The following is a 19,658-nucleotide window of genomic DNA, read 5'->3' as shown; positions in this document are numbered from 1 at the left end:
TAAGTAAGATGCTTTCAATTTTGCAACTCAAATGGTAGCCCAGGGGAAGTCCCTACATCCGACAATATATAGGCTATGTTAACGCCACAACAATCAAGTTTATGACAATACAGGCTGCTGCATATTTTCAACATACCAGGGATCATCAACCAGTGTAAGTGTATTTTGTTTAATTATTTGTGTATCTATTTATTTAGTTATTTATCATTCTGATTGGTTTACATGTCTATGTCCTATAGAATATACAGCACCCTCCAAAGTTATTGGCACCTCTGCTAAAGTTGACTAAAAACCGGTATAAAAAAATCTGTTGGCGATTTATTGTAATTTTACAATGAAAACAATGAGGGAAAAATTTTTATCTGGATGTTTGTTTTTGTTCATTGACCTGATGAATGATCCAATCATGACCCACTTTTAGTGCCTTGGCAGAGATTGACAGATTTCCTTTGAAAATGTTCAGGATTGTCTTGGATTTCATGATACCATGCACCTTAATTAGGTTCCCAAGGCCTTTGGGAATGAAATCAGCTCCACAATATCACAGCCCTTCCACCATAATTCTCATTAGGCATGGGGTTATTTTCAGTAGTCATTCTTATTATATGTACGCCAAACACACCTAAAGTGTTTCTAGCCAAAGAGCGCAATTTTCATTTCATCTGACAATAGACCACACTTTCAGACAAAGTCACTTTATTTTCATACCTTAGTGAAAAAGAAAGCCATGAACTATTTTTTAAAGTTCACAGACACTCTAATTAACTTAAATAAGTTGAAATAGGAAAATGCTTTGTATTTGTTTGTGTCACATTTTGTATATACAATTTTTCTAGGGGTGCCAATAATTGTGACCAACGTGTTTCTTTATTTCTTTATGAGATTTTACTTTTTCTCAGAATATTTTTCCTTCCCTTCAAGGGTGGATTTTTCCTCAATTGTTTTCATTGCGAGAGTACAATAAATCACCAAAATATTATTTTTTTATTCCTGTTTTTAGTCTACCTAACCAAAGTAAAATCAATATTTGCTAGGGGTATGAATAATTGTGTTCTTATATAGTTAAGAACAAAATGATTACCCCTGGCAAATATTGATTTTATGTTGATTTTCCCTTGACCAATATGTTTGTTCTGATATTTAATAGTTGATAGTTAATAATTTTGTTAAACAGGCAATAGTGAAAAAATTGTAGTAAAAAATTATTTTATGTTACATTCTGTCTCATTTGCACCTAAGGAAAACATTTCCACAGTCATTTTTGAAATATTTTGGATATTTTGGATTTTATGAGTTGTATCTCCTGGGATACGTTGCCCTATGAAGGTATAAAAATAATCAAAATGGTGAATTTTTCCATTTCTCATTTGATACAAATAACTGATAAAGTATTGCTTTCCTTGATCATTTATGTCATAAATACTATTTTTAAAATGGGTTTCATATTTTTTTTTTTTTTTATCAAATTCTACTCCACTACATACAATTTGTCAGTATTTGTGTACATTCATCTGGCTTTTCTTTTTGATTTACCAAAATAGCAGCAAAATAAAGTCTGTACATACTCAAACAGTCTTATGTGTATAACAAGGGAAATTTGCAGGGAGCCATCCATACCAAGACCTTTACAGTCACAGCCCACTCAGGTTCCGGAAGTAACAATCTAATTCACGTTCTCTTTTGAGAAGTCATAAAATCGTAACCATCCAAGGTAGACTTAAAACCTATTTTTAACCTATGGTTAAAATCAGCTACTGTATGATATGATCAAGCGATTATATATGCTCATATAGAACTTCACAGGTCTATGTGTGGCCATCCAGTGAAAACTGTTTTGCTTATCTTGAAAGTGGAAATGGCTTAATGTAAACTGTCATCTTGTCTTACACTCAAAAAGAAGTGTGTTAAACTATCATTATGTTGGCAAACATTGGACAATGTATCATTCACAATAGCTGATGGGATTAGTAGTTCCTTTGATTGGAAATTAAATGTATACAGCCATTTTTATTGTTATTCTGTTAGTTTTTGTTTTGCATGAAATTAAATGTTGCAGAATCACGATTCACACCATAGGTGGTAAGCCTAAGGCAAGGCCTAAAACACTTTATACAGATTTTTCCAGACATCAAATGGAGAAATAAATGGGGAATTTACATCCAGTACCTGACCCCTTGGGGAGGTGGGTGGTGACTGTTGAGTTCTATAAGGGACTGCTCATTGGTTAAGCTGGTTGGCCTGCTCACTTCAGTAAATATCGCTAAATGGCCCTCAATTTAAGCACCTAAAAGTCACCTAAATTCCTTAGCTTTTTTAGGCATTTGTTCCATCGCCTCTTCCTCCTCCTCCTCCTCAGCAGAACTATTCACAGTCTCCAGTTCTATCTCTCAATTCTGCCTTATGATTATCCTCATCTTCATCACTAGTGCCTATGCCTGATTATCCTCATCTTCATCACTAGTGCCTATGCCTGAAGAGTGTTCAGGGATCTCTATCACGCTCATTCTCTCGCTCTTTATTCATCTTTCAGTTGTCATAAAATGAGCTAACTGTGATACCCCCAAGGGCAATATATGGTTGTACTTTCATAATGTGCATACCTGTACATGATAACATCTCTTTTTGCAGTGTATATTAGCATATCTTCCTGTTTGAAACTACATTTTCAATACTACACAGAATACCCATTGACCAAATTTTATACCCTAATCTGGCAACGTATCTTGGGGGATACATACATTTCAAAGTTAAACTAACTCCACAAACACAGTTAGGCTTTTTTTTCTTTATCAATATATTTAGACAATAGTCATAATCAGTTATATGAGTTAATATGACTGATTTATTGAAAATAACTATGATTTATATATAATTACTCACCACTTGGTTAGCATGTGCGCTACCGCTGGTGGCCATTTTGATTTCTGACCAAGCTAACTACATAATGACAAAAAACCTGAACCAAGTCATGTATCCTAGAGACTGATAACAGACAGGACTTTTGATCAATCATAATTTGATTTGGAATTTGTTTTTAGAAATGCCCCCAACAGGATGTTAAAAAGTATGTATCTCCTAGTACACGTTGCCTGTTATTAACTGTATATACAAATATATGAATAAAACAGTCAGTTTAGGCCATTTTGTGTTTTAGGCATAATGTGGGTTCTCCTTGCAACCTTGATTTGGCACTCGACTGGTAGCCCCGTTTTTGAACCCATCCAACCTGTCAATCTGAATGCCAATACTTGTGTTTCTCTTGCAAACTCACTTTTTTCAAACGTCACTGGAGCACTAGCAGTGGTAAGACATGATGAAGCACTTTTTTTCTTTACAGAAATTTGGAATTTATACAATTAAAAATCATTCCTAATGTGCATAATGCAAACTTATTTGACATTATATAGGATGAGCTGTTCAAAGGAATGAACTGCACTGAGCAGAGCATGGAATTAAATGTCAGAACACAGACCCTCGCAGTGTGCGCACCTCAGGTATTTGATGTCCCAAAACTATGGAATTTTGGCATATTACATATTATTGTTGTTAATCAATTATCTTGACTTCTATACAACGCCTTATCTAGAACACAACCTGCTCTGGCCACAAGTTTACCTTTGATCGGGTAAGTTTATAGCCTTTTCCAGGATTTGGGCTTATTTGTTGTTGCAGCTGCCAGCTGTTGTTTTAATTGTGGAAGCCTCCAAATACCCTTTTTTTTGTTTCAAAGGAGGCGTGTCTTCTGAATATTTTGAAGGATCTACGTTTCTATCGAACTGCTTTGATGTCCCATCCTCGTTATGATCTCATTCTGGGCCCCATGGTGTTAAAGAGTATTACCCATTTCATGCAGGTGAGGTTAACTCAGGCACAACCAGATTTGTTACACAATCTAATAGTAGCCTCTACTTAATCGATGGATTTTATTTTGCTCAAACAGGATTGTTTCTCCCTTCCTTTTGCCGCACAGACTCCAATGGTAAGAGGCATTAGGTTAAAGTAAACTCTGATAAATAAAGTGTCCTCTTTGGTTTCATAGTAGGCCTATTGATTAATCAACATTGTGCATGCTCTCAGGTTTCGACGCATCCAGACAACACGTTTGATGAGAGGCTGCGACTGTGTAGAACACTAAGGGGATTCCGTACACGCACTATCACCATCAGCAGAGTCATCCGATATATTCTGAACAAAGATTGACCCTTTAATTGTCATTGAGGAGGGTCCTGTTTCTCATCAAAGATCAAAGCTGCTGATAACTTGTTAATCTACCTATTAGGCCTATATGCCCTATACATATAGTATAAGTTGATGAAAAGTGCTCAAATACACTCCAAATAGGGGAATTTTTTTCTGTTTGTTCCCTTGGTTGAAAACTCTGCTTTTGGCAGAATCTTTGTCATGATTTTTTGCAGCAGGCTATTTATTTATGTATTTATTTATTTATTTGAGGCTTGTAAAAAGGTATTTTGGCAGACCGATTTATTTATGATTTGTAAATTATGGTAGGCCTATTTATTAATGCCATCAACAAAAGCATGGGCATATAATTTGTTTTCTTTTCAATAAATTGAATGACATCCATCTTTCCTCTCTGTCAATTTATTTAAAGATATGCATAAGTTAATTTACTCTTGTTTCTAGGCAGCAGGTTGCAGATTTTTGTTTTAAGTCAGGGTTGATGTTAGGATAGGTTAGGGTCACATGGTAGGGCAAGCACTGACTTACAGGCGGGGCTTCAGTGATATCACTACCTGTGGCTAATTGGTAAATGACACCTGTCCTCTCAATCAGGAGACACAGACAATGGGTTTTTGAGGCCTGCATGGCACAAGATCTCCCCTTTCGTTTGTAGCCACATAAACTGTGGCATTAGGACAACCTTTTGCGTTGGATTACTTTTGGATCTGACCCCACTTTAAAGAAAAAGAAAAACTTGAACTTAAAAGCCAGAACAGCTTGGGCTGGTCCAGCTACACAGGAGTACCGGGCAGGGAGTGCCAGCACGCCACAGGTATGTTGACCGCTCTCTGAGGCTCCTGCCAAGCTGACACACACACACACGCATGCACACATGGATAGGACCTACTACCAAGCTCTGCACACCACACGTAGGGTTAGTGTGTAGGGAGCAGTTAGGTCTTTTTGTGTTTGGTTCTGCTAAGTTTGGGTTGCGATTGCGGAAGGCTTTAGTCGTAGAACAAACCCTAGACAACGAAGAGCTTGGGCCAAAGACCGTTTCGTAACAGTTGAGTTAAACCTAGACAAAACATGCAAAGTGATCATTTAACATAATGTGCTGTTCACGCAAGCACAGCTGAGAAGGCCATTGTTTGCTGTCTTTTGTATTTTCTGAGTCTAATGAAATCGATGTAGGCCTAAATATCGGTTTCATTTTATTTTCAACTTTTAAAACAGCAAATTCCAAGGTGTTATTTTCCCAGAGTTTGAGGTTGTAGAGTATATTTTTTTACACTGTAGAGTATTATTGAGGATAATGTACAGTTGTCAGTGTGTCATAGCCATGTTCGTTCTTTATTCAGCATTGTCAACATTCATTTGTAAATGACCTTAGGTGAATATCCTGTGCTCACTGACTTTTTTTTTACAGTTTTTCTCGATTGCTTTGACCTGCTTAAAGAAACTGGGATCCACTTGGTCTTCATGAACACCTTCTTTGCACAGAAGCAGTCATCTCTTACAAATGTGTGCACACGTTTTCATTGGGTTCACACATTTCTCACACCCTTTTGCAAAACAGTTAACACATCTATTCACAGGTGGTAGAGATTGGCAGTTACATCTTGGGAGGAATTGTGGTGTTTTTATATGACTTAAAGGATGCATGTATGGTTTTTATAAGCTTTAATATTACTGCAGTTATTATGAGCGTTCCAAGACCATTACACATCTTGACCAGACCAGCAGTCAAGGAGTGGGGTGCAGGAGGATACAGTAGAAACTGAGCCTCTCATTAGATGGTCAAGAGAGAGAGTATGATGTCAGCTTGTGAAGATAAAAGCAAGGACAAGTAACAGGTGGGCATTGGCTTCTATGAAGTTAACAAGATAAGAAAGCCCTGCTTACACCCAACTGGATAGAACCAGAAAGACCCAGAATTATACAGTTTTGCATATATTTTTATGCATGATGGGAAGATGGTTTCCACCAACATTAGTAACCCTGTCAGATCCTGATTGGCCAAAAGGTGTCTTTCGAGAATGGTGCGAGGAGAGGACACTTCTCAAAGGTCAAGGGGTATAAAAGTTAGGCCGCAGCCATCTTAAAGTCAGATCTCATCGGGGGGCACCAGCTGATGACATCTCACCTCACCCTATTGCTTGACGGTTGGTCTGGACATTGTTTTGACTACCACTGCAATACGGTGAATAAAGATCAACAGTCTTCAGAGATCTCCTGTCTGCACTGCAGTGTTGGTATTTTTGTGTATTTTTCAAGCAACTGAAATGGTATGTGGGTTAGCTAGTAGGACCAGAAAAATCTACAGTATGTGAAAATAGCTAAGTATATGGATATTTAATGTGTAAAGTACCAATATTGTACCAAGTCCCATTCACAGAATAAATGCATGTTGTTACAGGTGTTTTGGGAACACCAAAATAAACATTTACAATAAACAATAGATTTTAACGCCCCTCAGGTGAAACAATCAAGGGATTAAGTAAGTATATATACTCTTGATCTCGTAAGGGAAATTTGGTCTCTGCATTTATTCCAATCCGTGAATTAGTGAAACACACACAGCACACAGTGAACAGTCTGAACACACAGTGAAGTGAAGCACACACTAACCCGGAGCAGTGAGCTGCCTGCTACAGCGGCGCTCGGGGAGCAGTAAGGGGTTAGGTGCCTTGGATTGACTATGACTATGACAAAAGACTAGGAAAACAATAGAATTGAACAAAAATATTTTACAGGTTTTAGTTATGGAACCTAAACATTGTGTCAATAAACTTTGAGGAAAATCGGAGTCAGTGCTGCAACCGTTTTCCTGGATTTTGTCTGATTTGACACGGAATGACTCGATAGTGACTCTAGTGCACTCTTTCAGGACGGCAGAGGACCACAACTTTGGGGCCTATTTCCCATAGGACATTTCCATGCCAGTACTGCCCACCACCATCACACCAGCCACAGATAAGGCTTATCCAGAACATGTCACCATCCAGCAAGCCTTCAATTGGCCCTGGGTATGGAAATGCCTCTGAGCTGTCTGAAGAGATTCTACAAAAAAGGTTCAGAACAATGGCTTTCTCAAAGAGTAGCCATCCTACAAAATGCCACAACAATCCATCTAGGGGTGGAAACAGATACATTTCAAAAACAGACTTTTTTCAAGAAGTGTACCCTTTTTTGTTTTGTTGTACTTTTGTAAATCAGCATTAACTGAATTCTGAAAGAACTGGAGGTGTTTACTTTTCCCTTGGTTACAGAGAGGACATGGCAATCATGTAATGTCATTTTTACTTAGGTGCATTTAGGTGTATTTTAAAAAGGACAGCTGCGATATCTGACCCATCATAAAACAAGACCAAGGGTGTGTGTTTAAGACAATGTTTACAGCATGCAGTAAATTACAGTTTTTCTTGATTGCTTTGGCCTGCTTAAAGAAACTGGGATCCACTTGGTCTTCATGAACACCTTCTTTGCACAGCAGTCATCTCTTGCAAATGTGTTCACACATTTTCATTGGGTTCACACATTTATCACACCCTTTTGCAAAACAGTTAACACAGATGCCATTCAAAGACCCCAAACTCTATTGGTTTCCCTGTGCTAAACAAAAGGAAAACCATCTATTAACAGGTGGTAGAGATCCCTTGCATAAGTCTGAATCTCTGATACACCTGTGTGAAACTCCTTTGCAAAATTATTCAATCAGCAATCATTCATTATCCATAAGAGATACAATGTCTGTTCTGTGTTGCTATTTGCAAGTATAAGGCACAATTAGAGAAAGTACTGTATTGCCTATTTGGTGAAGAAAACAGTACAAAAGCTGACAAGTCTAGGTATTTACTGTAGGTCTATTTCAATCAAAAATGACAAGTTGAATGAAATGTGTCATGTCTAGGTGCTTATAGGTCTTATGTCAATGGCGGTTACATATTGGGAGGAATGAATACAATTCATTTTTATTCAAAAATGAAAAAGAAATGGCACAGACATTGCAAAAGTGAAGGCTGAAACATTTTGAGAAGAGTGTTTAGCATTTTGTTGTGCAGTGTGTAATGACTGATTGAAAGCGAACAGTGATTTGACTACAAGTTGTGTTGTTTGAAGGCAAAATTGGCGTTTGCTGCGTGTTTTAAATGTTTTGAGTGTTAGTCTTTTGCAAGCAAAATGTCATTTTGGCCAGAGTGATTCTGTTTAGACCTACAGTATGTGTTAACTGTTTTGACGTGATTTCTGAGTTGAAGCAAGCATTAAAGCGATTGAGAAAAACTGTATTTGCACAAGCTCAGTTAATCAGAACAAAATAATTTGGTATTGAATTACATTGCTAATAGTCCAGCATTGCCCTCCATTTGAAGGAAAGACCTGGGCAAGCATGGGAAGAAATCCTAAATTGCAGTCATGAAATACTGAAGGATGGTCTCTAAACTGGAGTTCTCAATAATGGTGAGTTAAAGGTGAACACGAGGTTTGTTGATACAGTGGTAATAACTTAAAGTTTCAGAAGACGCGCCATTTTTCGGAATCCTTCTTCCAGCCCTACTCCAGCAGTACTTGAGCAATACTGAACATACCAGTCTCGATCGCAGCAAGTCTTATGCAGATTGAACGTCTCCGTGATCTCTCCTACTGTCATAGCTCCAGAAATATCCTGTTTATTGGCAAAAATCACCACAGGGAGGCCCCTTAGATGTTCATTTCTAAGAATGCGGTCAAACTCCTTGTGTGCTTCGCTCAAACGCTCCCTGTCAGAACAGTCCACAACAAAGATCAATCCTGCAGTGTCCTGGTAGAAGTTTTTCCAGTGAGGCCTCATCTTTTTCTGCCCTCCAATATCCCACACCGTTAAGGCCAACTTTTTCCTTTTTCTCTTGGTAGCAATCATTTCCACGTTGAATCCAATTGTTGGCACTGTGAAAAATTGTTGGTTGTACTTTAATTTGTAGAGGACGGTCGATTTACCCGCGGAGTCCAGGCCTAGAAGGAGGACTCGAGCTTCAAAAACTCTGGAACTTTTCTGACCCATCTAGTCAGTGAAGAGACTCAGTAATGCGGAAGCCTACTCACTCTGTGAGTGTTTGCTCTGTCTATTGTATTGAGCGAGTGAGTTATTATTTAGGTTGCTTAAAACTCACTGATAACGTAAGGCTGTGGGGTCAAAGTATAACTCAGTACTGAAGTGAAGACACAAGTTGGGTGGATCTGCAAGGAGGAAGGGTAATGATTTTACAGCATGGGATAGGCCTAGTTTCCCATTTTTACAAGTCTCAGTTTTTTGTGTTGCATTTATTTGCCATTCTGTTGCTTGCTGTATAAAGTTTTTTCCCCCCATTTTCATTGATTTTGAAACACGACTGTTCATGTTAGTAAACTGTAATGTTAAAAGTTTACTGGATGATCAAACAAGTTAAAATGTAATAATAAAATAAACCATTAGACCAATGTGTGTGCGTGTGCCCATGTGACTAGGCTCAGATGGGTGTGGGCATTAATACAGTTTGTACAATGCTTTTAGTCAATCATTATGGTAACCATTACAGTAACTAATTCTCTAATCAAGAATCTAATCTAAACCTGCGTTGTTCTTTGATTATTCAATTATTCCATGAGTACACACAAGCAGTTTTATCAGAACAGGTCTACTTGGAGAGGGGGATCCTGCTGCCATCAGGTTATTTGGGTTTATTTTCCCACCATAGCCTACAATGCCTTTTACGGATGGTTTCCTATAAAACTTAATTTTAACCAAAAGGTGACTTTTCAGACTTATCTGATTCCAGCATCCTAAACATCAACAACGCAGTAACTCAGGGTTAGCATAGCCATTGATATTAATAAGCCATCCATCACAGACCGTCAGTTGTTGCCGACATGTTAAGTAGGGCCTATCATGGCATAAGCTCGTCTCGTAGCTTTTACAACTCTTCAAGCTCCGAGAGCGGAACATCTCGCCATGTCTTGCGAAATACGCATGACTGACATATGGACCAGTGAGCAAACAAAGTAGAACTGGTCATCTTCAGGCGATATCTCTTGGCTTCATCCAAACACCACCAGTTGGATCTTCTACGAACACAAGTCCGGGTTTCTCACCATAGCGGCGTATCCAGCTTCGCGTTGCAACCTTAGGATTTTTCATGTCCGTTTGTTGTGTGGCATCAACAGCCGTTGAGAGTTTGTTTAATTTTTGACATATTCCATTGGGTTTAGCACATGCTCCATCACAGATGAACAACACGCGGGAGTCCATGGAGCACTTAGAACCACGATGACCCATGTTAAATGTGGCCTACAGCGATACTGATAGGCTGTAGGCTACCCTGTCTTCAGTGCGTCGAGATAGTTTTGTTATGAGTGAAGGCGGCTGCCCTTTATGTAGATCAGATTAGGTGTAGGCTACGAGCTGCCATTTCTTGTAATATAGGCATACAGTGGATAAACAGTGACTCAACATGATTTTCGGTAAACGTGTTATAGGCTACATCAGAATCCTGGTATCCAAAGCCTCTGATATTTTATAATACGCTATTCTAGGCGTTCCACCTGGCACCGACTGTCACGATTGACGGTATTCAGTCTGCGTCAGCACAGCTGCGCCAGTCACACAGATAGCCTACAGCTTCGTGTTCGGTTACTCCACCTCAAGAGAACGCTTGGGACATATTTTTATGGCACCTGTTGAAAAGTTCAATTTAATTGGTTTAATTATTTCGTTTTCAACAGTACCATTGCATTTGGTATTAGGCTACATTGAGAATCAAATACAGCAAGGCATCTGTCGCCTTTCACACACTTTGACAGCTGATGTTATGTGTTGACTGATGATATAGTACGGGCATTAAATAGTCAGTGTGAATACCTCGTTGTGCGAGTGCGTCACTGGGTCTGCCGATAATATCAGTGTTGAAAAGGACATACAGGGCTAGGGTGCCACATCTGTGATTTACTATATTTTATTTTCTCAATCATCACCACACAAATTAATAGCAGCAACGATTATAGCGGTGTGGAAACACTATAATCAGGCATTTTGCTCCCTTGGAATTTCATAAGCCTTTTCTTGTATTTCATGGTAAATGATTCAGCTGGTTTGATGTAACAGTTTCTGATGAACATGCAAGGGGAGAGGATGGCATTTTGTACATTGCATTTTTTTTTTACTTAACATATGTTTTGACTGGTATCTGCACATATTATTTGGCCATGACCTTATTGGCAAATGGAAAAGGCCACGAAATAGCATAACATACAGTAAGGCTACATCTATCATTAAATAATAGGAGTGACATAACAAAGCAGTAGACATTAACAACAGTACAATTAGCGAAGCTGGTCAGTTGACTGTGCTACCATTTGTGACCTGTTATCAGATACCTCTATCCTGTATGATATTAACAAAATCAATATCACAAAGCACCTGACATTATCAAGCGCCTACTATGGCCATTGTGCTTGGCAAGTCATACTACAACAGTTATCCACAGATCCTCCTTAGGATGCCATGCAGATTGAGTCATATTCTGTCATTTAGTAGACAAATGGGAGATTGGGCTGTAAGCACAGGCATTTTGTGATTACATTAAGTTACTTAGTTCAGGAAATAAAAAGAAAAAAAATCTCAGGATTATATCAGTGCTATAACTACCTGGTGTTTGAATAATATGCAGTGCCATTACAATTAGTAAACAGTACCTGGTACACCTGAATGTATAGGTTAAAAAAATAAAACCCTTCCATTTTCCCAGAAATTCCAGTGACTATGAACTTGTTGATGCATAATAATAATTTCTCAGACAGGGACTCTAAAAACACAAAATTGTGTTCATTTCACAAGTCATTACGAAAACAATATTTTTCATAAATAACAGTGTTTAAGATATGTATGTCAGTACATTACACTGTACCCATCTTTTAGTAAGGTAAAGAGTCTGTATAGGAACTCAACGCAGGTGTCCTCTCTTCCTTCAAAAACTCAAAACCGAGTCTATTCTGCCGCCCTGCCACTAGGCCCGCTCTTAAACTTGACCACCATGACCGTGATGTTATCTGGGCAACCACGGTAAAACGACTGCAGCACAATGCTCTTGGCCCCAAAGTGTGGCTCGTCAAGACGCTCCCGCACAAAGCGCACTGCTTCCTCATTGCTGAAGGCATCCCACAGTCCATCTGAGGCCAGGATCATGAACTCAGGTTGGAGCTTGTCCAGGTCGAAGGTAAGCACATCGGGGTCAGGGATAACCACGTTGAGGTTCTTGAGTGGGTAGTCTCCCAGGGAGCGTGACATGGCTAGGATGCCCTGGACACGCCAGGAGCCATTGAAACTGATAAATCCACCTGCAGGAAGGGAATGCATTTACATGAATTCATTCACAATTCATCATCAATTCATTCAACATTCACAGTGTTCATTAACTTAGATAACAGAAAAATAACAAACAAGCTATATTTTACATTCTTTTCAGATTCTTCAGTTTTTGCAATTCTTTAGATTCTTCAGTTTTTGCAATTAAGAGGTTTGCCTCAAAGCTCAAAGAATATATGAGCAAAGGTTTGGTTTTAGCTCCTGAACATCTACAAAATTGTAACACAAATGCATCAATGTATGCAATGTATGTGATGAAAACAGCACAGATTATACAGTACATCCTTCATACAGTATGTTTTGTGCAACATCCTTTTTGAATTTTGATTATGAGTATTATTTCACATGTGTGTTACCACAAGACACATTCCTTGAGTAAAACTTCATTCACATAATGTGAACGCCAGTTTAGAAAAAAAATCTTTAAAATCACCAGATAATTCAATCAAAATAAATCCTCATAGTTCAAGTACACATAGTTCGGTAAAGTGGCTGTGACTATTTTTGCTGCGCCTACAATAGTCAGCAGATGGCAGTAGGGTACTGGTCCAGAGTTGATCGTTTTACGTTGATAGTCTTCATGTCCCTCTACATCTAGACAAACACACTCACCTGCTCTCTTGATCCTCTTGCGCTCCTTGAGTTGGTAGGGCTTGTGGTCATGTGACAATGCAATTGCATTTCCATCTTTATCGCAAATAACACCCCTGGAGTCCCCAACATTAGCCACTGTCAGCTCTCTATCAGAGAGTAAGGCCACCAAACATGTTGTACCTACACAAAGAATAAAGTATGATCAGGTATATTTGACACATCTGAGGACAGATCTGTTATGGTATAGGTTTTTTGTCTCTCTCCCTTACGGGAAATTAGTACCTTCTTATTTACTGAATGGACACAGACAGAGCTTCTCTGCTGCTTCCTGGTCTCAAAGCTTTAAACAGGAATAAATGAGCATTTCTGTTCAAAGACGTTTTTGTTTCTGGCGGGGTTTGTTGGTGTTCATCTTGCAATGACTGTTCTCAGTGTTTAGTCATACTGTACTGAATGTCAGGACAGTGAAAGGAGTTAAATACATAGAAACAATAGGGCAACTTGGCATTTGAGCTCAGTATCGTATCTTTGTCTTGGTCATTCTTCCAGGGTCAAGCGACCCATTCTCTACATCTCTACAGTGCTACAGAATCCCTGAAAATCTCTATTCAATTCATGAGCCTTCATCCTAAAAATTAAATGTATAGGGACATTACAATAGCTAACAGTAGTGTCCCAAGACCAGTTTTGCTCATCTGCAGCCCTTGGCTTTCCCAGTCCTACAGCATATATACTGCTGAAAGCCCCATTTTCATGATGACAACTGTCTCCACCAATCACAAAACACAGAATCCTTACTGTTCTCATTTCAGTAAATCCCGCAGCTCTGGTCCTGCATAATCTCTAAACCTCACCTGCTTCGTCATGGGAGGCGGAAAACTTCTCCACCATGTCGCGGTCCACTGCCAGAATGCGCTGCTCCAAGATAGCGGGGTAAGAGAGCTGGCTCTCCCTCTTCTCCCTCTCATAGGCCAGCAGCTGCTGCCGCAGCGCCTCGGGCAGGTGCGCCTTCACAAAGTCTGCAGCCGACTGAGGAAGGAGAAACACAGACAAAAGCTGGCATGAATTTCGGAATGCAACATGGAATTCTTGCTTTAGGCCACTATTTATTAAGTATTGTTTGTAGTGTAAGGGTAATCCTCACACAATCTAACGACAGCCAGGATTTGACAGAAATCAGAATTTCAGACTTAAAAAGAAAATAAATAATAATGATAAAGAGACACAAAAATAAGTGTTTGGATCAAAGCCACAATATGTAAACAAGAACAATTTGAAGTTGTTAGGAAGTCTGTCACTTTTGGGACCTATAGGCTAAACATATTCAATCCACTTTTTTAAGTGAATCATGCTAAGCTGGGCTACAATATTGTGGGTGTCAGACTGCATTAGTGCACGCACAGAGAAGAGAAGGTATGTATGCTCTTTCCTAGCTCTGGGGTAGGTGCCAAATAAGACAATTTCCCAAAAAGTTGGGGTGTTCCTTTAATGCCTCCTTCTTCAATTTGCACATTTTAGAATATTTTTATTTGACCAAACACATATACAGTATCTCAGACATATCCCATGCATGCCTCTGCTCACATCCACAGCATGTACACAGCTTACAACCCTGACTGGTCCCAAAGCCATTCAGTTTGTTCCACTCTAAAGGAACAAAACATCAATGGCGTGTGAAGTTTTCAAAGAATAAAGAATTGACACTACTTATTTTATTATAATTATTTCATAAGTTATTGTATAGCCTTTCATTAGTCCACCAGATAGTTAGGCCAATATAAACACATTATGTCCCACCTTGGTCAATACACCAAGTCAGACACATTTTTTACTTTGTGTTTATTAAAAATGGTTACTGATTTTTTAAAATAAACTCTAGTATCAAAACCGGTATCGATCTTTAAAATTCTATATTGGTCAGGATCTAATAATGTGCAGAGAGACATAACTGGATATGTTTCCGAGATTCATTTATGTGGGGGTCGTCTAAATTCCTCCATGACGTGCTTTTGTACATGCTTTATTCATACATATTCAAAGGCTTTCCATCACTTTAACAAGTAGACAAAGCAAAAGGGTGTGTACGAAGGCCCTTAGTGACCCTCTCTGAACTACTGACTGAGACCTGCCCCCACTCTTCCTTCATTCTCAGCTGAAGCACAATGGTCATCCAAGCAACGGTTGGGGGTGAGAAACAAGAGTGGTTGTGACATTGTGTGTGTGTGTGTGTGTGATCACATTTTGTTCATTTATATTTACTAATTTATTTCTTCACCAATACTCCTCACTTTGTTGCAATGTAAAATTACACATGGTCTCTTGAGAACCATACAAAGGTCGCCTTTCTACTAGGTTGTTTTCTACTAAAAATGTGAACACTGGCGTCCATCATTGATACTATCCATTATATCAATGCAACAAAATTATGCTTTTTTATTGTCCAATGGGTAATGCTTCAACTATAATGAGATATTCACTCATACATACAACCAGTTACATTAAATGATCGTCTATGACTGTCTAAATGATTTAACATAAATATTGTTAACACAATATTATAACAGATTATACTAATAATGTGTAAAAATACTAACTTAAAACATAATTAAATAAAATAAACACATACACTGATAATTAAAGGTTTTCTTCTGTTGAGCGTGCATCTTATCAGTGATTGGCTGGAACAGCTTGTTATGTTTCATGGTCCAGGCTGCACCGGCTGTTTTTGTTGCCGTTTTTTGAGCCTGGGCTGTCTACAGAGACCATGTTTTTTTTACAGTATATTCAGGGGACAGGCAGCTAGCGGCGTTTGCTGTATGTGACAAAAAATGTTTTAGCTTAGAAACTGTGTAACATCGCTTAGAGCACCTTTAATTTGCCACATTGCATAATATAATTTTATTTCCATGACTTAAGAGCTTAATGATGTCAAATGACTTAACTTTGCCAGTAACTCAAATATGTAACTCAAATATGTACCTAACACTTCTCACATCACTAAAAGTGGCAACACACCAAATGCTCTTGGATGAGGCTGGAACACTATAAATAAAAACATGCTCACTTGCTTCTATTTATAAAGACTTTATGTCCACCTATTCACCACTTCAAAATGCTCTAATCAGGGTTTCACAGAACAGCTCCTCTCTCTGATATGAGAGAGCCACCTTGGTCCTCTGGATCAGACACTGACTTTGAAACTATTAAGATACATGCAAAAAAATAAAATTATATATATATATATATATATATATATATATATAAAGAGTATGGTTCCAAAATGCTATATCCTCCATTTTAATGTATTTTTGTAGTTTTAATGTATCATAAATCATTTGTTTTTATTGTTGTTGGATTTATCTTTAATACACAATTAAATAACATGACTTATTAATGTTTTCAAAAATTGATTTATAGCATTTTGGAACCAAACTCTTCATATGCTGAAATGCACCTTACTATGAATGTAACCCTGTGTGTGTGTGGTGGTGGTGGGGGAGGGGTGTTCTGGTAAGTTGGTGTATATCGGACACTCAAAGCCAGTCAGTCTGAATGGCTGCAATCTCAGAGGCCAATTGGGTGAGCACCATGCACCTATCAGATCTCCTAACCGCAAGGTCATGCTGACTGAGTTATGTCTCACCATGCTGCTTTCACAGAAAACAAATCTCTATCTCCACATCATCCATCCTTGCCTTTATATATATAAATAGATTCTGACATTGTGTTCTAACAAATGGAAATAGAATATTCTCTTTGTGACCAAGCAGGTTTTATTTACCCTGTTATGGTCCCAGTTTGCAATGTGGCATGACTCAGTCACCTATGACCTTTAGTTACAGTACATCTTTGATGATGTGAGCTACTTCCATTCAAATCAACTATTCTGTAACCTTCCCTTTCCAGACAAAAACACATAGGCCTACAGTGTGATCATGCTAGACATCAGACAGAACTACTAAATATTTAATGTGCTGCAGCGTAATGGAAGGAAGTGGTTTACAGAAAGCTCCAACCATTGCTGAGAAGCTAAGAAGCTTGCTGGTTCTGTGGTATGATGTTTATGAAGGCCAAAACATCATCGTAGACATGAAGTCACCAGACACCCCGATCCCCATTAACTCTAATGAAGGCCTGCATTTTTTTTACCAACTCCTCCACATAAACTATACTAAACGTATACAAAGCTATAACAGGCCAGATCAAGAGGAAGCAGACATCATAAACACAGAGGTAAGGTATGACTAACTACTATGTAACTATGACTATGTTTGATGAATATGATCAATAGCTGATACTGGATTTATAATAATGCAAATAACATAATCAGAGAAACTAGTACAAAGTCGAACATCTGCCATGGTTTGCGACTTCCACAAAGGCATCATCTTGGGGAGGTAAAGGGAAGTCATGAATGCAACCAAGTGGTGTGAGCATAAACAAGTCCATTTCTGGTGACTAACTAGGGAATTGACTGACCTCCCACCGCCCACACCCTTCGAGTGCGGTGTCCATAACACTCACTGTTCCTGTCTTCAGTTTAAGACCTTCACCATTAGAAAATTCAGAATAGCTGAAAAGGATTTGCAGGCCTTTGACTTCTGTCAGTAAAATTGTTGTTTAGATACAATGTATCCAGGTGAAATTCATTTTCTCACTCTCTGTATTCAGATAAAAAAGGATAGGAATTAGGCACCAGGACCAGTCACCAGTCCATAGCCTGCACCTCTCTCTGTAGGCTACTTATCCCACCTTAGCTTGATGATGATGCTGATGATGATGATAGTAAAGTTTGCTTTCCTACACAGGCAACTAGCCTAATATGTACAAAACATGAAAACATCATACCTCTCCACCATGACCGTCGAATATCCCAAATATTGACGGGTGACTTTTATTAACAATGTCTGTGAGTACTTCAAAGCGGTCTTCCATGTGGTCCCTCCTGCCCTGGATGGAGTACACTGCTACATTGTTGTTTTTGAACTCCCAGGTTTTAGAAAATTCAGCATCTGCGACATCCAGACCTCCAAGTCTATCGTTAAGCATGATCTCTGCCACTTTCCCCTTAACCATTTTCACAGCGTCACGGCTGGATTTCACAATGGTCTTTACTTCATCCGTATGGAAGAAGTAACTCCACAAAGCCAAGCTTATGCATAACAAAAACAAGGTCTCTGGCCTGAGTAAGAAATAACGCATGATCCGACCTAGAAGAGACAACAGCGTCATTGTGTCTCCTATCATCACACGCACATAAACTGCTTAATGTCGTTCCTCTTGCACAAATTACTCCATTCCACGGTAAATCATTTAAAATAATGGCTATAAAGGACCTCTCCGATGTCCGCTTAACGTCTGAAACGAAAAGGCCTTTCAACAAAGCGCTCCCCGCACAACGCATCTGATTTCTACTGGATGTAGGCAACTGTTTGAACTGTCTCCGTTTGTTAGCTCCTGTGTCTGCAGTCAGAGCAAGGAAACCGAATTCGATTGCAGCAGTGGACACAACAGCAGCTGAAGAGACCGGCAGATACACCGCGAGGTATCTGTCGTCGGTAATAGTCCATTCTAGTATGTGTCTCTGAAGTGGGCTAGCGCTCTCTAATTTGACGAGTCAAGCCTCGACGAATTTAAAGAAAAAATAAAGCCCCTTCTTTTCGCATCACGACTTAATAATGCTCTATTGTTGGCATTACACAAGCGTCCAGAGGGCGCATTACGTAGCCCACCACACATCACTGCAAATAGTTCTAGTCTAGTTGTAGTGAGCATGCTCTGTGATTCATTGCACCACTAAGATAGTGATGTTATGGGCCTAATATGACGAAAAATCAACTACAGTTTCATATGTATTTTTCCAAGACGTATGATCACGACAATAAATCGTAGCGCGTGTGTTAGAAGCGCTTGGGGATTTGTATGTGATGAAGGCTATGCATTCACAGACCTTGCTAATTAGGTTATTAATGACATTATCATAAAATGTATTTCTATACACTACAGAATGATAATCACGCCAGAATGTAGTACTTTTGGGGTTGTTAACAGTTTAAAGCAGGTCTAGCCCATACGATCAAAACAAAGTCGTGTATTTGAGTTCAGGCAATTGGAAGTCGGCTAGAAGGAATATATAAAGGTCTTTTTCTGGCTGATGACGTGAGGTAGTGCGTCATTGCCAGTAGTCTCTCCAGATGTAGTTTTGGATTCCTCTGAACTACTTTGAAATTACCCATCTCTGATGTGAATCTTACCGCAGTCTTCAATCCACAAGACAGCAGTTCCGTGGAAGCACATTCTCCTTTAAGTGGCCTGGATATAAGTATTAAGCTCGTAGGCCTAATCTTTGAGGAATATGCAGGAGTGCAGTATTTTGGACATGAAACAATTGTATTGCAACTGCATTGAACTGCACTTTAAGGCAAAAGGCTGTAAATATTGGGCTTCAAACGGAATAGTTCTGCATTAGCCTACTTTAGAAAACGGCAAAAAACGTCCCATAATT

At 38.9% G+C, this 19,658-nt stretch overlaps 3 protein-coding genes across 5 annotated transcripts; 1 reads left to right on the top strand and 2 right to left on the bottom strand.

Annotated features, from left to right (window-relative positions):
- The first annotated feature begins 3,159 nt into the window (after positions 1-3,159).
- LOC143133469 (interleukin-12 subunit alpha-like) lies at positions 3,160-4,200 on the top strand. Its single transcript, XM_076293231.1, has 6 exons — positions 3,160-3,303; positions 3,408-3,494; positions 3,587-3,625; positions 3,731-3,853; positions 3,941-3,979; positions 4,078-4,200. The coding sequence occupies exons 1-6, from the start codon at positions 3,160-3,162 to the stop codon at positions 4,198-4,200; spliced, it is 555 nt and encodes a 184-aa protein (XP_076149346.1).
- Positions 4,201-8,515: 4,315 nt separating this feature from the next.
- On the bottom strand, positions 8,516-12,105 carry arl14 (ADP-ribosylation factor-like 14). 3 transcript variants are annotated; one of them, XM_076294603.1, is made up of 2 exons: positions 12,097-12,105; positions 8,516-9,223 (listed from the first exon to the last, which is right to left on the bottom strand). In XM_076294603.1, exons 1-2 carry the CDS (start codon positions 12,103-12,105, stop codon positions 8,690-8,692), a joined length of 543 nt encoding a protein of 180 aa, XP_076150718.1. In that variant the 3' UTR covers positions 8,516-8,689. The 3 variants fall into 3 exon arrangements, with proteins under 3 accessions (XP_076150718.1, XP_076150716.1, XP_076150717.1); XM_076294601.1 differs by lacking the exon at positions 12,097-12,105 and adding an exon at positions 11,341-11,503 and having other exon boundaries at positions 8,516-9,186; XM_076294602.1 differs by lacking the exon at positions 12,097-12,105.
- On the bottom strand, positions 11,135-18,904 carry ppm1la (protein phosphatase, Mg2+/Mn2+ dependent, 1La). Its single transcript, XM_076294600.1, has 4 exons — positions 18,002-18,904; positions 14,008-14,182; positions 13,172-13,333; positions 11,135-12,531 (listed from the first exon to the last, which is right to left on the bottom strand). Exons 1-4 carry the CDS (start codon positions 18,398-18,400, stop codon positions 12,182-12,184), a joined length of 1,086 nt encoding a protein of 361 aa, XP_076150715.1. The 5' UTR covers positions 18,401-18,904; the 3' UTR covers positions 11,135-12,181.
- Positions 18,905-19,658: the final 754 nt, after the last annotated feature.

This window comes from Alosa pseudoharengus, unplaced genomic scaffold, assembly GCF_046254945.1.
Source record: "Alosa pseudoharengus isolate Yale_2024_CS ecotype anadromous, Long Island Sound unplaced genomic scaffold, YU_APseudo_1.1 YU_APseudo_1.1_scf_2, whole genome shotgun sequence".
NCBI lineage: Eukaryota > Metazoa > Chordata > Actinopteri > Clupeiformes > Clupeidae > Alosa > Alosa pseudoharengus.
This window is presented reverse-complemented; position numbering and strand designations above follow the sequence as displayed.